This window comes from Plectropomus leopardus, chromosome 12, assembly GCF_008729295.1.
Source record: "Plectropomus leopardus isolate mb chromosome 12, YSFRI_Pleo_2.0, whole genome shotgun sequence".
Lineage (NCBI taxonomy): Eukaryota > Metazoa > Chordata > Actinopteri > Perciformes > Serranidae > Plectropomus > Plectropomus leopardus.
Window position 1 is genome coordinate 7,276,162 of NC_056474.1, and position 16,592 is coordinate 7,292,753.

General features: G+C 38.0%; 1 protein-coding gene across 4 annotated transcripts in view; it reads left to right on the forward strand.

Moving 5' to 3' along the window:
- LOC121951759 (RNA-binding Raly-like protein) overlaps positions 1-16,592 on the forward strand; it is a 62,095-nt gene that overhangs the window by 25,951 nt on the left and 19,552 nt on the right. The window contains exon 1 of one of the 4 annotated variants that reach the window (XM_042498219.1): positions 8,806-8,877. The exons of the other annotated variants lie outside the window; for them this stretch is intronic. Coding sequence (XP_042354153.1) covers positions 8,841-8,877 — 37 coding nt within the window. The 5' untranslated portion in view covers positions 8,806-8,840. Of the gene's footprint in view, positions 1-8,805; positions 8,878-16,592 lie in introns of those variants that run through there. 4 annotated transcript variants of the gene reach the window in all.

Genomic DNA, 16,592 nt, shown 5'->3' on the forward strand with positions numbered 1-16,592 from the left:
GCAGCTCAACCCCCCATGTAGGTAAATGCCACTTAGCGGTCCGTGGTTGGTCCTTCGGCGTGCCGTTCAGCTGGCAAGCAGAACATGAGGATTAAAGTGAGATGAATAAGAGTCAGATGTATTTAAAGTAGCAGTGGCCTGTGGATTCTTATTTCCGTTTTCCTTTTCTTCGAAGTTCAAGTTTCGTTTTAGCAGCTGATAACAGCTCCGAGCAGAAAAGAACCGTCTGTTGAAATTGGAATAAACTTAGTTGAAAAGTTTTTTTTTTTTTTTTTTTTAAATAATCATTATAACCTTTATTTCAACAGAATTAAATGACTACATTTTCAGAATGTAACTTGCAAGACATTTTATTGCAAAAGGGGTTAAAAAATAAAAATTAAAAAATAAAAGTCCTTCCTTTACTTACATTATAGTGATTGCAGGACAAAAGTTTCCCTTTCTCTTTGTTTAGTCTAGTACTAAAGTATTTGTATCTAGAAAAACTGGATAATTAAGCTGTAATTTGCAGGCTGTAATCTGAAATGTTGCCCATACATTAGTTTGTTTCATGCATTTTTGTGTGAGCGAGACACCTTCATATTCCACTACCACAGGTAGAAAACTCAAACATGTATGTTATATTTAAACCAAAAGATGCAAAAGCAATAAAAAGTACAAAAAAGTACATAGAAAGACAAAGCAAGAGACATAAAAGAAGAGGTATATAACAAAAGGTAATGCCATAAAAGCAAAAAGAGGTTTAAGATTGGCAGTATGATTCAAATTTAGTCAGTCTGAGGCCTTAAAGCATGTTATTTCAAACTCTTATTTTTAATCAATATTGTCTGAAGACCTCAAGCTGCCATCTGGTTCGTTTATGGACAAAAGTGTGATATATCTCAAAGGCAAGCTTAAATTTGATCAGTATAAAAAAAAAATATTTCTGAAACGGAGCTGGTATAAAGACACGAAGATACAGAATCCATTTTTAGGAGTTGCAGTGAAGCGAGCTCGAACATAAAGAAAAGACGAACAGACAGACAGGAGGAAACATTCAGAGCCTGGTCCTCATGGGCATCGAGTGGATCCCTGTAAATCTTCCTTATATTACTTATTGATTAGTTCACAGCCTCCTCCATGGAAAATAAAAAGCCTCCCTGAGCCCTGCTCTCTCATTAAATATGAATAAGAGCGCTGTGGGGTCACATCTGTAATTCCACCCTGTGTTTGTGCAGTTTCATGCATTTTTTTGGCTGTAAAATTACATATGGCTCGGGTAAAACTGCAAGGTGGAGTTTTTTTTGTGTGACTCAAGAACTATTATTGTATTTTTGTAGAACACTATGGCTGATACTTCAGTAAGACTAAAATAACTGGCCTGAGCTAATTTAGTGGTACTATATAGCTTTGGCAATGATTTATATTACTGGTACTAATAACACTGTGCGTGTTAAACTGGCAACATTTGGACCCGAAACAGAGAACGGTTAGAAAATCTGACATATTTTAAACAACTGCTGTATAATCCAAACATATTTGGAATAAAAATGAAGGCCAGAGGTGAAATGATAAGCCAAACTGGTTGCTTTAATCATCATATTTACCATATTTTTGCTCAAAAATTTACTGAGAGATTAATATTCACATTTAAGGAGTGCTAACTGTAGTTTTTTTATTATTTAAATAAAGTACTTTGGGTAATCTGAACTATTAGAGGAGCCAAAATGAGACTGTCATATTCTTCTAAAAACTCAATTGAACATAAAAATTTACAGAAAGAAAGAGATGACTGGTTGCTCTGTAGATTATAATCAAATGTAGGTCAAAAACTTGTGTCGGGTGTTCGTGGAAAACAGGAACCAAAAGGATAAACAGGAAGGAAATCCAGGCACTCCAGAAGTGTGAAAAACATAACCTAAAAAACATGTTTTGACCACTAATGGTCTTTGCCGGGGCTTTAAAAACATGTGCATTATAGATGCGGCCCGTCATATATCGTGGCAGCAACCAATAGGAAGTCATCACATAACCCAGATGATGAAATGACAGGTAAAAACATGATGCATGACAAGCCTCGTATTTTCATGTTTTTGAAATATAGTATAATATATATAGTTCTTCTGCTGTAAACTTTTTTTCACTTCCACAGCAAATACTTGTTTTTTTAATATTTCTCCAAAGAGAGACAGAAGATGATGACCTTTGTTAACTGCTCAGATTTTGTTTAAATTGTTGCCATGTTCCCAGATATGAGCAGAAAATTTAATGATCAACTAAAAATGAAACTCAAGCTTTAACAAAGTGGAAATGTACAAAATAAACAAACATAGTAAAAATGTCATTCATGAGCTTTAGAGGTGCTGGTTGGCTGATTTTTAGAAATTTGGGCTGAGCCAATCTGACTCCTTTGCCCTGTTTACAGTCTTTATTCTCAGCTAACCATCTCCTTTATTAAGATATGATAGTGTATCAATCTTCTCATGTAATGCTCAGAAAGAAAATCTTCCTTTTTATTTTAGTTTGTAATCCTGGAAACCATCACTGGCTCCTTTATTTCATTTTGCACAATGTATGCTTTATCAATTTTTAAGGAGGCATTTTGGATGGACAGTTTGCCCCCAGAATCAAAGATACATATTTTTCGCCTTATCCTTAGTGCTGTTTATCACTTTAGATTGTTTTGCTGTGAGTTTCTGAGTGCTGCAGATATCTGTCTTCTCTCTAATATAATGGGACTAGATGGCAGTCAGCTTGTGGTGCTCAATTTGGGGATGTTTTGGTCCCCAGATTATGCTGTGAAGGAAAGGCTTTTCACCGTGAGGCTCTGAAAAAATCATTATCTCCTTTCTGCTTGGTGTCCAGTGTCGGCAAAAAATGTTAATTGGTTTGTTTACTATATTAATTGAATGCCACTGTCAAACCGGACCTGTTCAGTATTTAAATCTTCACGAATATACAAATATTTGGCATAGTTCTGATTTAGGTATGGACCTATTTTCTTTCTACCGCACCACGCTCGCCAACTGTATCACTGCTCACAAGGAAGCGTGAATTTGTTGCAAGTCCACCTAGCACCACTGAGCGAGCTAACGTTACAGCTCAGCCGATGAGGATGCCATTATTGTTTTCATCTGCACTGTCATGAGCATGAGCATCTCGTCTACGCTTAGATGCACTTTTCCTTCTGCACAGTGATACAGGCGGAGGATGTAGGTTGACAGAAAATAGTTCCTACCTGAAACTGCTCACACCAAGGTCTGTGGATTATCTCGAGTAACCGGATCATGATTTCTAGAAAGAGACATTGCTGTTGAGTCTTTATTTGTATTTTTCTGGCGCTTTGAGCACCACAAGCCGAGTGCCATCTAGTTCCATTTTACTGATGAGAACACACACATCTCTGCAGCTGATATCTCCAACAGTTGGCAACTCAAAGCAAAATAATCTAGACTGATAAACAAAACCCCAGATAAGAGGAAAATGATGTTTTTTTTAATTTTTGGATGAACTGTCCCTTTAAGGTCTTCACATCAGCGTCAATTAAGTGTTATAAATGTTGACCAGAAGTGTGTCTTCATGAAAGGACTACTGACAAAAAACAGTACGTTCATTCAGAGGACCTAATTACTGACGAGAAAAATGTTAATACCTCAGCGCTTTATGGCGCCACACTGCTGAAATATTCACACTGCTGTCAACACAAATCCACATGTCCCGTCTGTCTCGTCCTGTCTGCATCACTGTGTCCACTTAAACTCCTCTCATTGTTATGCGCACTGACAAACCACAACACCGTTATATATTTCAGCACCACAGCAGACAGGAAAGAGCGTCTCAGGTGAACATGAGTCTCCCGAACAAAAGGATTCATGCAGCAATCAAAGTGAAATATTTCTTTGCATAGTGTGCTGTTCAAAGTGTCCCCATAAACACAGAGGACACACATCCACACACACAATAAATCCAGTATATTAGCAATGCATCATGCGTGTCAGAGGTATAGTAAAGGTGCAGACAATAACTCTGCTTTGTAAACCATCTTTTCTGCCTTTATTTTTCTGCCCCTGTGAAATTTAACCCTTTAAGTCATCTTTTAATCATGAACTTTATATGTGATCAGGTTCTGGAGCTATATTGCCCAGAGGTGACGCAGCCTGCACGAGATATGAATTCTTGATATTTTCTTGCTCTTTTATTAAATCACGCACGCACTAGAGGAGACAGTAGTGTGAAGGTATGATGTGACAAGAGGGGTCACAGGGTCAAATTCAAGTCCTGAGTACACAGCTTGAGTTACCAGAGCGTCCCACGCTCGAGTAGATTTAATAGCCACGAGATACTGAAGCTCCTGTGATTGCTTTACTCAATTTAATTCCTTCGGACATGACTGGATTGCCGACACAATGACTTAAAGTAGTTCATGAAAATAAAAGTGACGTTCAATCACTTGCTGGTTGGCTTCAGACAGCAGCTACTTAGATCCTGATGAAGATGTCAGCTGGTGATGAAGAGCGCGGGGGAGGGTTTCCGTCTCGTTTCACCGGCTCAGCATTTTTGCCATCTGCTTTCTGCCTTTTGTTGATGAAATCTGGACGTAGATGTATCGATACTTTATGGGTTCATTCTTTATAATCAGAGCTCAGTGTGATCGTATCTTGTTCCCCATCATCTCTGGTTCAAAGTTTGAGAGCGTTCATGTGTGACGGCTGTCTGGCGGTCTTTGAGCGCCTCTCTGTGGTTGAAAAGCTTACTGCAGAGCACCACAGTGAACCCAAGGTGCTCAGAGGTCTCCATTCATGCTGCTCAGGTACTGCAGGTTACATGAAGTCGATCTGCTCTGCGATCAGTTCTTACAAAATTGGCGGTACGGCTTGAAAATGGAGAAAAATATGAGCTTGTGTGAGTTTAAGACAGTTTTTGAGAAAGGTGTGTTTATTTCTTGTAATAGTGAACCATCTGTTTGCTGTTTGTCAGCCAAAACTTCAGTCTTAAAATCTAAGGCAGAAACAGCACTCAAAAGCATTTTTCAGAGACTCCTCTAGATTTATTTATTCATTTTTGTAAAAATAATATGTCAGTTTCAGTGTACATGGTGGACTTGTGAAATGTTTTGGGTACAAAAAAGATATTTTGACAGGTATATGTATGAGGAAAGGTTGTGTTAGGGGTGTTTACAACACCAGTGTTATGTTTGTAACACTGGGGGATATTTGAATTGTAAATAAACCCAGGATAGTTATTTATTCATTCAATTTGGTAGTAGGTAAATTAGGGCTGGTTGTGTGTACACTAGTTGTAAATAAATTTGGAAAGTTGTTGACATAGTATATATGTGTTTAAAGAAAATGTGAGAAAGGGATAGGGATATATAGGTTTGACTTCTACCGACTCCTTTTTGGACACTGTACTTTTGTTTTGTTTGTCTGTTTATATATTTTTTTTTGGGGGGGGGGCAAAATGAATTCTTTCATTGATTAATTTAATAGTTCATTAATTCATTCAAATAAGGGAAGAAACAATAAGAAGCTTCAATATACATAGCAATAACATCAGTATAGGAAAAAAGACAGTTCACCCCAAAATCAATAATACATGTTTTTTTTCTATTATCTGTAGTGCTGGAGTCCTGGGTCTATAAGGGGGGCCACAGAATTACTGCGAGTGAGGGGGGTCTCCCTGCTCTGTCTCTCTTTAAGCTAAGGGGTCCTTGGCCTGAAAAACAGGAAAAATATTCATTTTTGATTTTAGCTTGAACTGACTCTTTAAGTATGATTAAAATACAGGACCTGTTGAATAGTTAATGTTAAGTTGATTATATTACATCAAGGTTTGATCAAAAAGTCACTCTCTTTACTCCGAAATATGGATTTCTGGCAGGTTTTCTCTCTTCACTATTCATGCACGCCTGACTCCTCCATCTGCATGAACACTAGATGGTGCTGAGAGAATATCAGTGAGGGCGACGCCACCAAAACTGGGACATTTCATCCTGTCCCTCTGCATGTATGAATCATTCGTATCCTCAGTAGTCAAACTCAGGGATTGATTGCATCCTGTGCAGAATTTTCAACCTCATTTTTGCATCCATGAGTCATTTTATGGTGTGAAAAGCAGCATCTTTACTGGTTGTATTTGATGTTTATGCAGTTGGTGAAGCAGCTTGCAAACACATGGACTGTGTTGTATTGAGATGTGACAGTGATTGTGCTGCTGCTGTCACTCATGGTAGTCAAATGTGTTTCACAATTGTCCTGGAATAACCCTCGTAAATAAACCCCAAAAGACTAAATACAAAGAGGATGATTTATTCCCCACATAAAGCTGTCAGAGATGCATTTTTGATATTTCTCAGATGTCAAAGTGAGACAATAGATGAGGACGTCCAGTGAATCCGTCACCCTCGGCCTCCATTTTTCATTAGCTTTTAGTTTCTTGTCTTTTCTTAGCGAGAACAAAGAAGCTGGGGCACCATTAAGACGTCCGACTGTGAGCGAGACAGCTGCAAACCCCATTTCAGTGTAATCTCGATATTACAATTACAGTGATTCATCTACAGCACAGCCCGAATGCTGCAACAGCTGGGAATCAGTCGGCAGTTACCCCCCGCTCCCCCAAAACCTCCCTGGGTGCTTTGCTTTTTCAGTCCGTCTCTTAAGACCACAGCCACTTTAAATTAAATTTTTAAAAGGAGAGATGGGAGACAGGGGCACGAGGAGGCTGATTTGCCGTTCCAGTGGATGAAAGCACGCTGTTTTACTAGTGAGGTCAAACTGTATTTTTCAGCATGTTTTAAGGAAAGAAAATGCAGGATGTATTTTCTAAGATGAACCTTGAATATCAAACAGGAGTTATTCACTCATAACCCTCCTGATTATTATTTTTTTTTTTTATTGCGTGTAAAATTGTGAGTCTTTGAATCATAAAACATGACATGCTTTAGTGAGGAACATTTTCTTCTTGATTTTCTAATTATTTCATGCACAGAATTTTCTTACTTTTCTTTCTTTGCTTCTGAGCATTTCTCACTTTCATTAGGTGTTATCGGCACGTACATACTTCATGCCATGATGCAACAAAACTATTTCTTAAAAAAAAAACTATTCAATCATTTTGCTCTGTTAATGTATGTTTGTATATAGAAAATGGACACAAAAGATGTAATTCAGGCCTATATACTAATTTGGAGCCCCCTTGTTATACTGAATAAACAGATAAAACATATTCAAGAGAAAATCAACATACCAACTGTGTGCATGTTTTTATGCATGTATGTGTTATACAGGTATACCCCGACATATGCTTAGTTGCCAAAATGCATGTGTGAGAGTGTATATGCACATGTGCGACTAGTGAATGCATTAAAGGTTTCTTCAGTGTTAATGTATCCCTAACTAATATATAATTATATTAGTTAGTGTATATGTTTCACATGCACTGTCGTCACAGCGCCACTCTCCTGCACAGCAACAAGTTAGCATTTAGCAGCTAAAGAGCCAGATATTTCCCTCAGGAGTCGGTGGAGCATCAAACAGAGCTGAAAGGAGAGAATATTAATGTGAATGTTAATTTTTTTTGCAATCATGCGATTGTTGGCGTATGTTTAAATCATAGACTGCACGGACCATGGATCTATTATAAATCGGTATGAACATCATAACAGCTCCCCCAAAGTGAAGCCAAAACATCTCTATGGCCTCCTGGTGGCCGAACGCTGTACAGATCATAAATCCTGCTCCCTCCATGTTAGCAGATGGGACCTGGGCCAAACTAAAAACTCAATGTACATGACAAATTAATATCTCCCAAAGATGGTTTCAGTCAATTTAGTTGCTTCTTATTACAATTATTTTTGTTAGAATATTTGTTTTTCTAATAAGTTTGGTTTTGATTAGATATTTGATGCTATAAAAAGGGGATTTGATGGTGTGATTAAAAGCTTTATGTGGCAATCAGTGTGGTGTCACAGGGATTTACAGCGTAACAACCCTCACATCAACTAAGGAAAAACTCCCCCAAAAAACCCTTTAACAGGGAAAAATGATTGAAACCATAGGAAGAGCAACTGGGGAGGGATCCAGATGGGCAATAGATGGTTAGATATAGATATAGATAGATACAGTAGATGTTAAAATGATACATGAGAAAGAGAGAGACAGAAAGAGAGAGAGAGAGAGGAGAAGAGAGGGGAGAGATTCACAGCAACAATAATGGTAACAATAATATAACATATAACAATAGTAGTAGACAAAAAAATAATAAATGTAATTTATGAAAGCATGTAATATTACATTTGTAGTTTAAAACCTGTAAACATGTTCTTGTAGTAACCCAAAATATAAGTATGAAGCTGAAAAAGAGCATAATAGGTCCCCTTTAAAACAAATATTCTTACTACGGCTCTGTATAACATGTAAAATATAGAAAATATTATTTAATGTTGTAGAGATGTATATAATCAATGCTATTTTCCTATGTTTTTTTATTTTCCACATGCTCATATCTCCTTTCTGGTCACACAAATGTGGTATTTAAGGGGAGAGGGGCTTTTTGAAATCGCCTGAAACTGTCATCCCTATAGGATCATAATTAATGTAATTTCCCTCACTGCCTAATCTGCTACACAGAGACTAAACCGGGATTATTATTTAAACTGGTGTATTTGGAGCAGAGAGGAGTTGTATTTGAGCAGAGAGCTCCCCCTGGGATCGCTGGATAAATGGTACGGTCTGAAGCGGCTCGGCTGTGAGGCTGGAGCTCGAGCAGCTTCACCGGCAGTCTGGATGATTTTAGGGGGAGAAAAGGAGGCGAAACTGGGCTCCAGCACCGTGAAGAAATCACTTGTGTTGTACCGGTTAGTCATGACCAGGTACAAAGGCAGGCGTCGCAACCACAGATGTAAGTATGAGGCGTTTTTCACTCATGACTGAGAGTTTATGTCGCTGAAGTCAGTGCTGCTAGTTTGGACATAAGTGTGTGTGTGTAAACCTGTCAGTGTGTCTACGGTGTGTTTTTAATTCATTCAGGTGTTAAACTAGTGTTCAGTCTTAACATTGACATTTATCATTTTTGGAGTTCTCCTATGCAGTGGTGGAATATAACTAAGTGGTGCAAAGAGACTTGAGAGACTTGCAGGCTACTTTACTTGAGTATTTTCTTTTTTTTTTGTTGAACATTTTATGCCACTTTAACCCTTGGACACCTGAGTAAACTGACTTGATTTCTTTCAAAAACATAGGAGAGAGTAATGAGCGACTAAACAAGAAATGACCTAAAAATTATCAAAATAATGTGTAAAAAGTAACAAGAGACCTGAAAATAAGCAATAAATGAAAAGTAAAAAACAAAAATAAACAGGACATGACCTGAAAAAGCTGCTAAAAATATATATATATATATAAATATATATATATATATATATATATATACACACGCATAAAACACACACATTATTATAAACATTTTTTTAAATATAGCATTCTAGACATTTTCCCCTATTTTTTTTATTTATATTTTTTAAGTAATGTTCACTATCCCTGTCTTACCTAGTATCAGGTCACTTTCTTGTCACTTTTCACCATTTTCTTGCTCATCGTCTATTTATCATGTTTTTAAAAGCAATCAAAGCCGGCTTTCAGAGGTTTAAATGCTTGTGAAAGGCATCTGCAGCACAAAAAACTGATGTCAATACAGCTTTTAAAGGGTTAAACTTAATACACTTTGCAGATCAAAATTTTAAACATGAAAACATATAAATGCATTAAAAAATGCATTGTTTTAGGTAAAGCTGTACCACCATTACAGCTGTTGGTTAGGCCTGCAGATGCTGGTGAATCCGGAATAAAATTAAAACAACAACAAAAAGACGCTGTAAATTGAGCTATATTGCATAATAAGTACTTTCATGCTTTCAGTTCAATTTGCTGCCAATACTTGTGTATTTTTCCTCGAGTATTTTAAATGCATAACTTTATTTTTCATTTTGGTATTGCTACTTTTACTTAAGCGACTGTTCCTTATTTATAAAAGGAGAGGGGGTGGTGCAAAACAGGGGAGGCATTCCATATATCTTTTTAATCACTGGAGAGGGATTTATGTTTTTTGATTTGGCTGAGGGGAGGGAGAGACATTCACCTTTAACCCTTTGAAATCTAAGCAAATTGGCTTAATTTATTTCAAAACCATGGGAGAGGAAAATAAGCAAACCCCCCTTCCCAAATATGCACAAGCAGAAAAAAAGTGCATATAATTTACAATATGGAATTATAATAGCTATAATTTTTCCCTGGCTTTTTCTTTTTTTCACTGGGAAATTTGTCATAAATCTACTAATTTCTTGAATTTGCAGGACATTTCTTGTCAAGTTGCTCATTGCCTTTTTTTTCCGATGTTTTTGAACAGAATGGCACAAACCCAGGGTTCAAAGGGTAGACTGGTCATGTTTTGTATTTACTATACATACCCTTAAAACCCCAAAACCAACAAGTGGGTTTAAAAGGCATATTTTTTTATTTTAATCTCCAAAATCACACTGTTTATCACAGCCAGAAAATGTGTTTTTAAATGGTGAAGGGATGATCATGCTTCGTCACTCTGGGAGGCTCAAGAGAAAACACTGTAGATCCAGGGAGGGTCATGGTGCATATAAAAACAAAGTTGCACCCTAGCAACCCTTTATACTGATAAATAGAGTACTGTCTCTAAAAAGATAGGACTCCTTCCACTGCTGCCACAGACTGATTATTTCTTCAGAAACTTGATATTTTTTTGTTAAAGTAAGTGAAGTGTGTGCAGGCTGCTTTGCCACTGCACTGTGCTTCTTCTTCTTTCTGTTGCAGTATGTGTATGTAAATGTGTAATTCTATAGAGATGAAAAACCACCCTTGTTTCATCTCAAAATCACTGTAAAATATTGCATTTTAGCTCTCATCATGCATGGAAATTGAAGCATGGCTACTGATGCAAATCATGCAGAATAATCATTTACACACCAGGGCCAGTATGCTAATCTTTTGGCAATATGGATCACATACATCCCCTTTTCATCCAGCTTTTGTGCTTTTCACAGGAGTCGTGTGAAAGCTTCATTTTTCTCAGTGACTTGATCACAGGCAGGAGATTGCTTCCTAAAGGGCGTAACATTTATTTTAATCTTTGTGGTGACTGCAGTCTGAAAAATCATAATGGAGTTCTTGTGATGTTGAGATTGTTCAGCGAGAGGTGCCTTTGAGCAAACTACCGCTCTCCTGATTGTTCACACTGGAGCTGTTCAGTGGTTGGCTGCAGCTCCAGGTGTGAGGTGCACCTGCGTTCACAAGAATCTACATGCTGATTGAGATATCTTTGCATGTTTAGCAGATCTGTTGGTAAATGAATAATTTATTATGTTAATGAATCTCATATATTAACATCTATATTTACTGATTCATGATGAGATTAAATTATTTATTTATACAGCCAGAGTGTTTTGCATTTCAGGTCTGTTTATTAATATTTATTTAAATATATAATGTAAGGGCTGCAACTTACAATTATATTCATTATTAACATTTTAGGGGCTGTTGCTTGAACCTCAATGCTCAGTCAAGTAAACAAATCTTCAAAAAACAACAAAATTATTCAAACATTGTGCTTGCCTTACGTTACATTAACTCAGTTGCTGGGAAAGCCCCACAGTACAATATTATGACAATACTGAAGTCACCATGTAATATTGATGCAATTTTAAAAAGTGTTACGATGTGCTGAGTATTCTGATTATCTATATGGCAATATATTGCGATTTATAACCTTTTTTTAACCGTAAATGAAATTCATAAAGGAAAACTTTGTCAGCATTGTTTTTTTTAATAGCAACAACAAACAGAAACTCGCAAGACAGAACGCAAGCCATGTGAAGCAACAAGAAACAGCAGAACAACAGTACAAAACAACAGCACAGCGACAATATGTAGCATTTTAGCACAAAATAGCCATGCACACAACATGAAGCAACAACATACAGCTTTTTAGCACAAATAATCATGCACGTAGCATTAAGCAAAGACACACACTTAGCATGACATGCAGAAATGCAGAGCAGAGATGAAATACAAGCGTGGTAATGTAGACCCTTGATAAAATGTTAAAGGATTCATTTACAGGCTAAAAATATGTTTGTAAGCACTAAAACACAGGCAGGCCATGCAACACAGAGTTAGCGCTTCACTAACTTGAATGGGGATACGATTATTTTATCCTGCAACTCTTCTCTGTTGAAATGTTGTCAGCCAATTGATTTATGAAGGTTTTGACACTAAAAATGATTTATTCACAGATATACAAACGTCTCTTTCACAGTGTACGTCAATGGGATGTGTTGGACCCAGGGGCTGTAATTCCACTTTTTGCCACTATGTTAAATCGGGTTCAAAGCCTTTCCCAAGACTCAAACGTTAAAAGTTTCAAAATTTTTGGTCTGCAAAAGTCTTTGCTTTATGTAGGTTTCTGAATATTTTTAGTTCCCGTAGATGAGGAACATGAAGCCTGAACGGTAAATATAGCTCGTGCTGATTCTCCTCTTAACATTTGTAGTGCCGCTGCTGTTAGTCAGGGATGATTAAGATTCGTTGACATATGTTTTCCTTCGAATGCTGTTTCCAGAGCAGAGAAGCTTCTCTTTCTCCTCTGTGAGATGCATGCATGTGGTTATCTTTGGGGGTCTGGAGACTTTCGGTGTTTTGAGCTGTTCGATGCAGTGCGTCCTAAATGATAAATTCAGGCTTCCCTTTCACTTTGCCCTCCGGGACCCCAACGATCGTGATATTTTTGCGCCTAGATTTACTTTCTAGTTCCTGGAGTCTTTTATTCTCTTGCTGTAGTTCAGCGACTGAAGTTTCCATGGCATGAATTCGCTGCCTGTGGTCCACAGTAGGGGTAGACCAATACTGATTATTAGTAGTTAATGGGACCGATAACCGATATTTGGAACGGAAATTTTTCGAATTTGGTATATAACAAACTCCAACACAAAACTTTGTCTAAATGCCTTTAACAAATGTTTAATCAAAACTGAAACTTTCAACATCAAGTACAGCAAGTTTCCCACAAACTTTTTTTTAAAAGTAAAGTGAAAATTTAAATAATAAATGAATAAATAAAAGTAGCTCCCTGGGGTTTTAGTCCCTCCCTTGCTGATACTTTCTTTGCACTTTTTAATTAATAATTTAATCGACGAGCATTAAAATAAAACACACATACAGATAATTGGCCAGGCCGATAATGTGTTGACCCTGCAGTTTAATTCTCGGTGGTGGGCAGTGTCTGGTGGGAGCATGCTGGATGGAAAATAGATTCTGCTCAGATTTGTTGAACCCAATTTTACAGAAATAAAAATATCTTGTTTGATATTTCCTTCTGGATAAGTGGAGTGCTGTGCTTTACCCACAGGTGAGAAACCACTGACTGAAATAATCAATCAAACGTCAACATTTTTTGACTTGATGTTCTGTCGGCCAACTATATGATTAATCACCTAATCATTTCATGGAGCCGATGCCTAATCATGTATGCTGCCGAGTGTTTCAAGAGTAAACTCCCGAACGAAGAGGCAGAGTTTTCGGAGCAGATGTACAAGTAGTTTGAAGCAGGTGGCAGCTGCCTGTTTGTTTTCCAGCTGCTTGCACAGATTCATGAGCGTGTGGTGGGGTGGAAGTGATGGACCAGCTCCAGGGGGTTAAAATGTTTCAAAGCGTTGCACTTAAGAGCCACATAGTTACATCATAAGAAGAAAAAAAGAAAGCCAAAATGAAAAAAGGGAAAAAGTGCATTAACAGCTCAGGAGAGATGAAAGACTTAAATTACTTTTACCTCGGGCTACAGCAATGTGCTCATTATGATTTAATGCAAAAATCAACACCAATGTTGAGATGTAGCTGCATCAAAGTTTTACCTTCTTTACCGTCTTTGGATATAAGAACATTCGCCCACTAATGATTGCACTCCCAATGCGATATATTGAGCACAGTCAACCCCAAAATTTAGCAGCCCCACATCACGCGCTCTTTAATGGACCACGGCTCAGCAGGTCTAATGAAAATGATTTTTATTAGATCCTCAGGAGCTCGGGGGACGGGCTGCCAAATTTATGCGGTGCCAAGTAACCATTTTTCTTAAGAGGGCGAAAGAGCAAAGTACAAGGAATTCATTAACGAAGGACAGCAATTAATCCACGTGTGGCCTTCCAACCATAACAAAAACTGTGAAAGCCTCGAGGACCTCATCCTGATTTGAATCAGTCAGGAAGTAAAATACTCTAGATCAGTGTAGGTGGTTCACAGAGAGTTGACAGAGTAATTTTAATAGACATCAATGATGCCTTGAAGCTAACGGGTGATAATCTCTAACATGCAGTATTTAGTTAGAGCCATCAGATATTTACCTTTTCTTTTTCTTGAAAAATAACTACATTTCTGTCCATTGACTGAGTTTTTTTTTGTTGTTGTTTTTTTTGCATTTGCCCCGGTGATACCTGTGGCAGGAGCCATTATGTTTTTGGATTGTCCATACGTATGCACGTTTGTCCCATTTTCGTGATATCTGACAAACGCCTTGAGGGAATTTCTTCAAATTTTCACGAATGTTTACTTGGACTCAACAATGAACTGGTCAGATTTGGATGGTCAAAGGTCAAAAGTCACCATGAATATGATATCTAAAGAAGACTTTGAGGGAATTTCATCAAATTTGGCACAAAGTCCACTTGGACACGAGAACGAGCTGATAAGAATTTGGTTGTCAAAGGTCACTGTGACCTCACAAAACATGTTTTTGGCCCTAATTTAAAATAAGTGCACTAATTATGACAAATGTTTACACAAATAGGTATAATAGGTAAAATATCTGATAGCACAAATGATAAAGTGATGAGATCTCAGGGTTGAATGGTAGACGTTTGGTCAGATAGTGAATTGTTGACACTAAACTTGGGTGTCGATTGTTTAGATCTTCTGTGTGTGAAGCATCCATGTTTTCAAAGACATGGATGTGTCTTGTTTTAGCTATTTTTGTTGAGTTGCTTCTTATAAAAGTGCTCTGATTAATAAGTTGGTCTTTTATTGTGGAAGGCAAACAACAGACGGCGTGTAATGTGCTGCCGTTAAAGTTTGATAAATAACAGCGTTAGCTTCTTGGTTCACTCTGCGTCAGGGCACGGGGCCACGCGTTTTGTTGTATTTCACTGTAAACCAAGTTGTTCTTTAGCTGCCTCTCCGAGCTAACGCAAGCACAACCACAGCTGTTGAGGGCAAATTTTTCCTGAGTTGCAAAATGCTCCAAAAATAATCCAGTGGGCCGTATATGTGCTAGTATTCCAACATGAACATTTTTCATCACGTTCTGTTTGAATACGGCATGAGGCCTTAACACACACAAACAAATAAGAGCAAAAGAGTCTCTAAAGCAGCTGTCAGTTATGTTAACCCCTGCTTGTAAACTGTGGTCAAAATGTCACGAGGCAGTGAGATTATGAATATGATTCAAATATGAATCCAGATTCTGTCACTGCATTGCCTATTTCTCAACTCAAGGCCTGTCGACTCTATCCAACACGGCAATCACGTCACAAACGTTCTCATTTTACAGCTAAACAGCTTCATCCAAGGTCCGAATTTCACACGTCTATCTGAAGTCTTACAGTTTGTCTCAGTGAAACCAAGATGCAACTGACTGACTATCAATAATTACATTCATTGTGTCTACAAATGTGACTAATCGCAATTAAAATACAATCTGCAGTCGCTATCTGTCCAGTGTGAAACGTATTTTAAAGATAATGTGAGCACAAGGTCATTATGTCCACACACACACACACACACACACACACACACACACACACACACGTGTGCACACCCAGACACACACTCACAGTGTGATCTTCCTCACCCTGTCACTCACCCTGCCCTGCTTAAGGAAACACACTCTGAGGTGTAATAAAAAGCTGAAGCTTCCTGTGCCCTTGAGCCGAGATCGGAGATTATTCAAGTCCTCCCTGTCAGATTTACGGGGGCGCGAAAACGCAGCGTAGATTGAATCTGCGACCGCTGTCACGCAGGATGTCTTAGTCGCACATTTGTATTCACACAGGTGCCTGGATGATCTCTTAATCAAATACTGCTCACCTGCTCTCAGGATGCGTGCAACAGCAGAGATGGAGTTTGCTCAGTGCCAGGAGTGATGCTTTGCCTGCCAAGGGCTGTGTTTGGGCATCAGTGCAGGGAGAAAATGTATTCTCTCGTTTCTTTCTAAGGTGTTATTACCGCGTCACTTACCTCTTTTGTCATAATTGGACAGAGAGGACTAGTTTAACATGGACGACCACTTACTTCACATCTATTCATATTCCCAGAGCTAAAAGTTGGTTTGTAAAGTCTCTTGAAATGTATTGCTACCTCTGAGAATAACCTCAGCCAAGAGGAAAATTACTAACACGCTATAATTCAGCGTGTGCTCGGCTCAACAGAAGGCTCCACAGTTATTTAGCTGCTTTTTCCTTTTCAAATCGAGCTCATCCCAGTGGACTAATTCAAATTTTTGTGTGCCGTGACTCTGATTGTCTGCGCTCGGTCCGGCTGTAA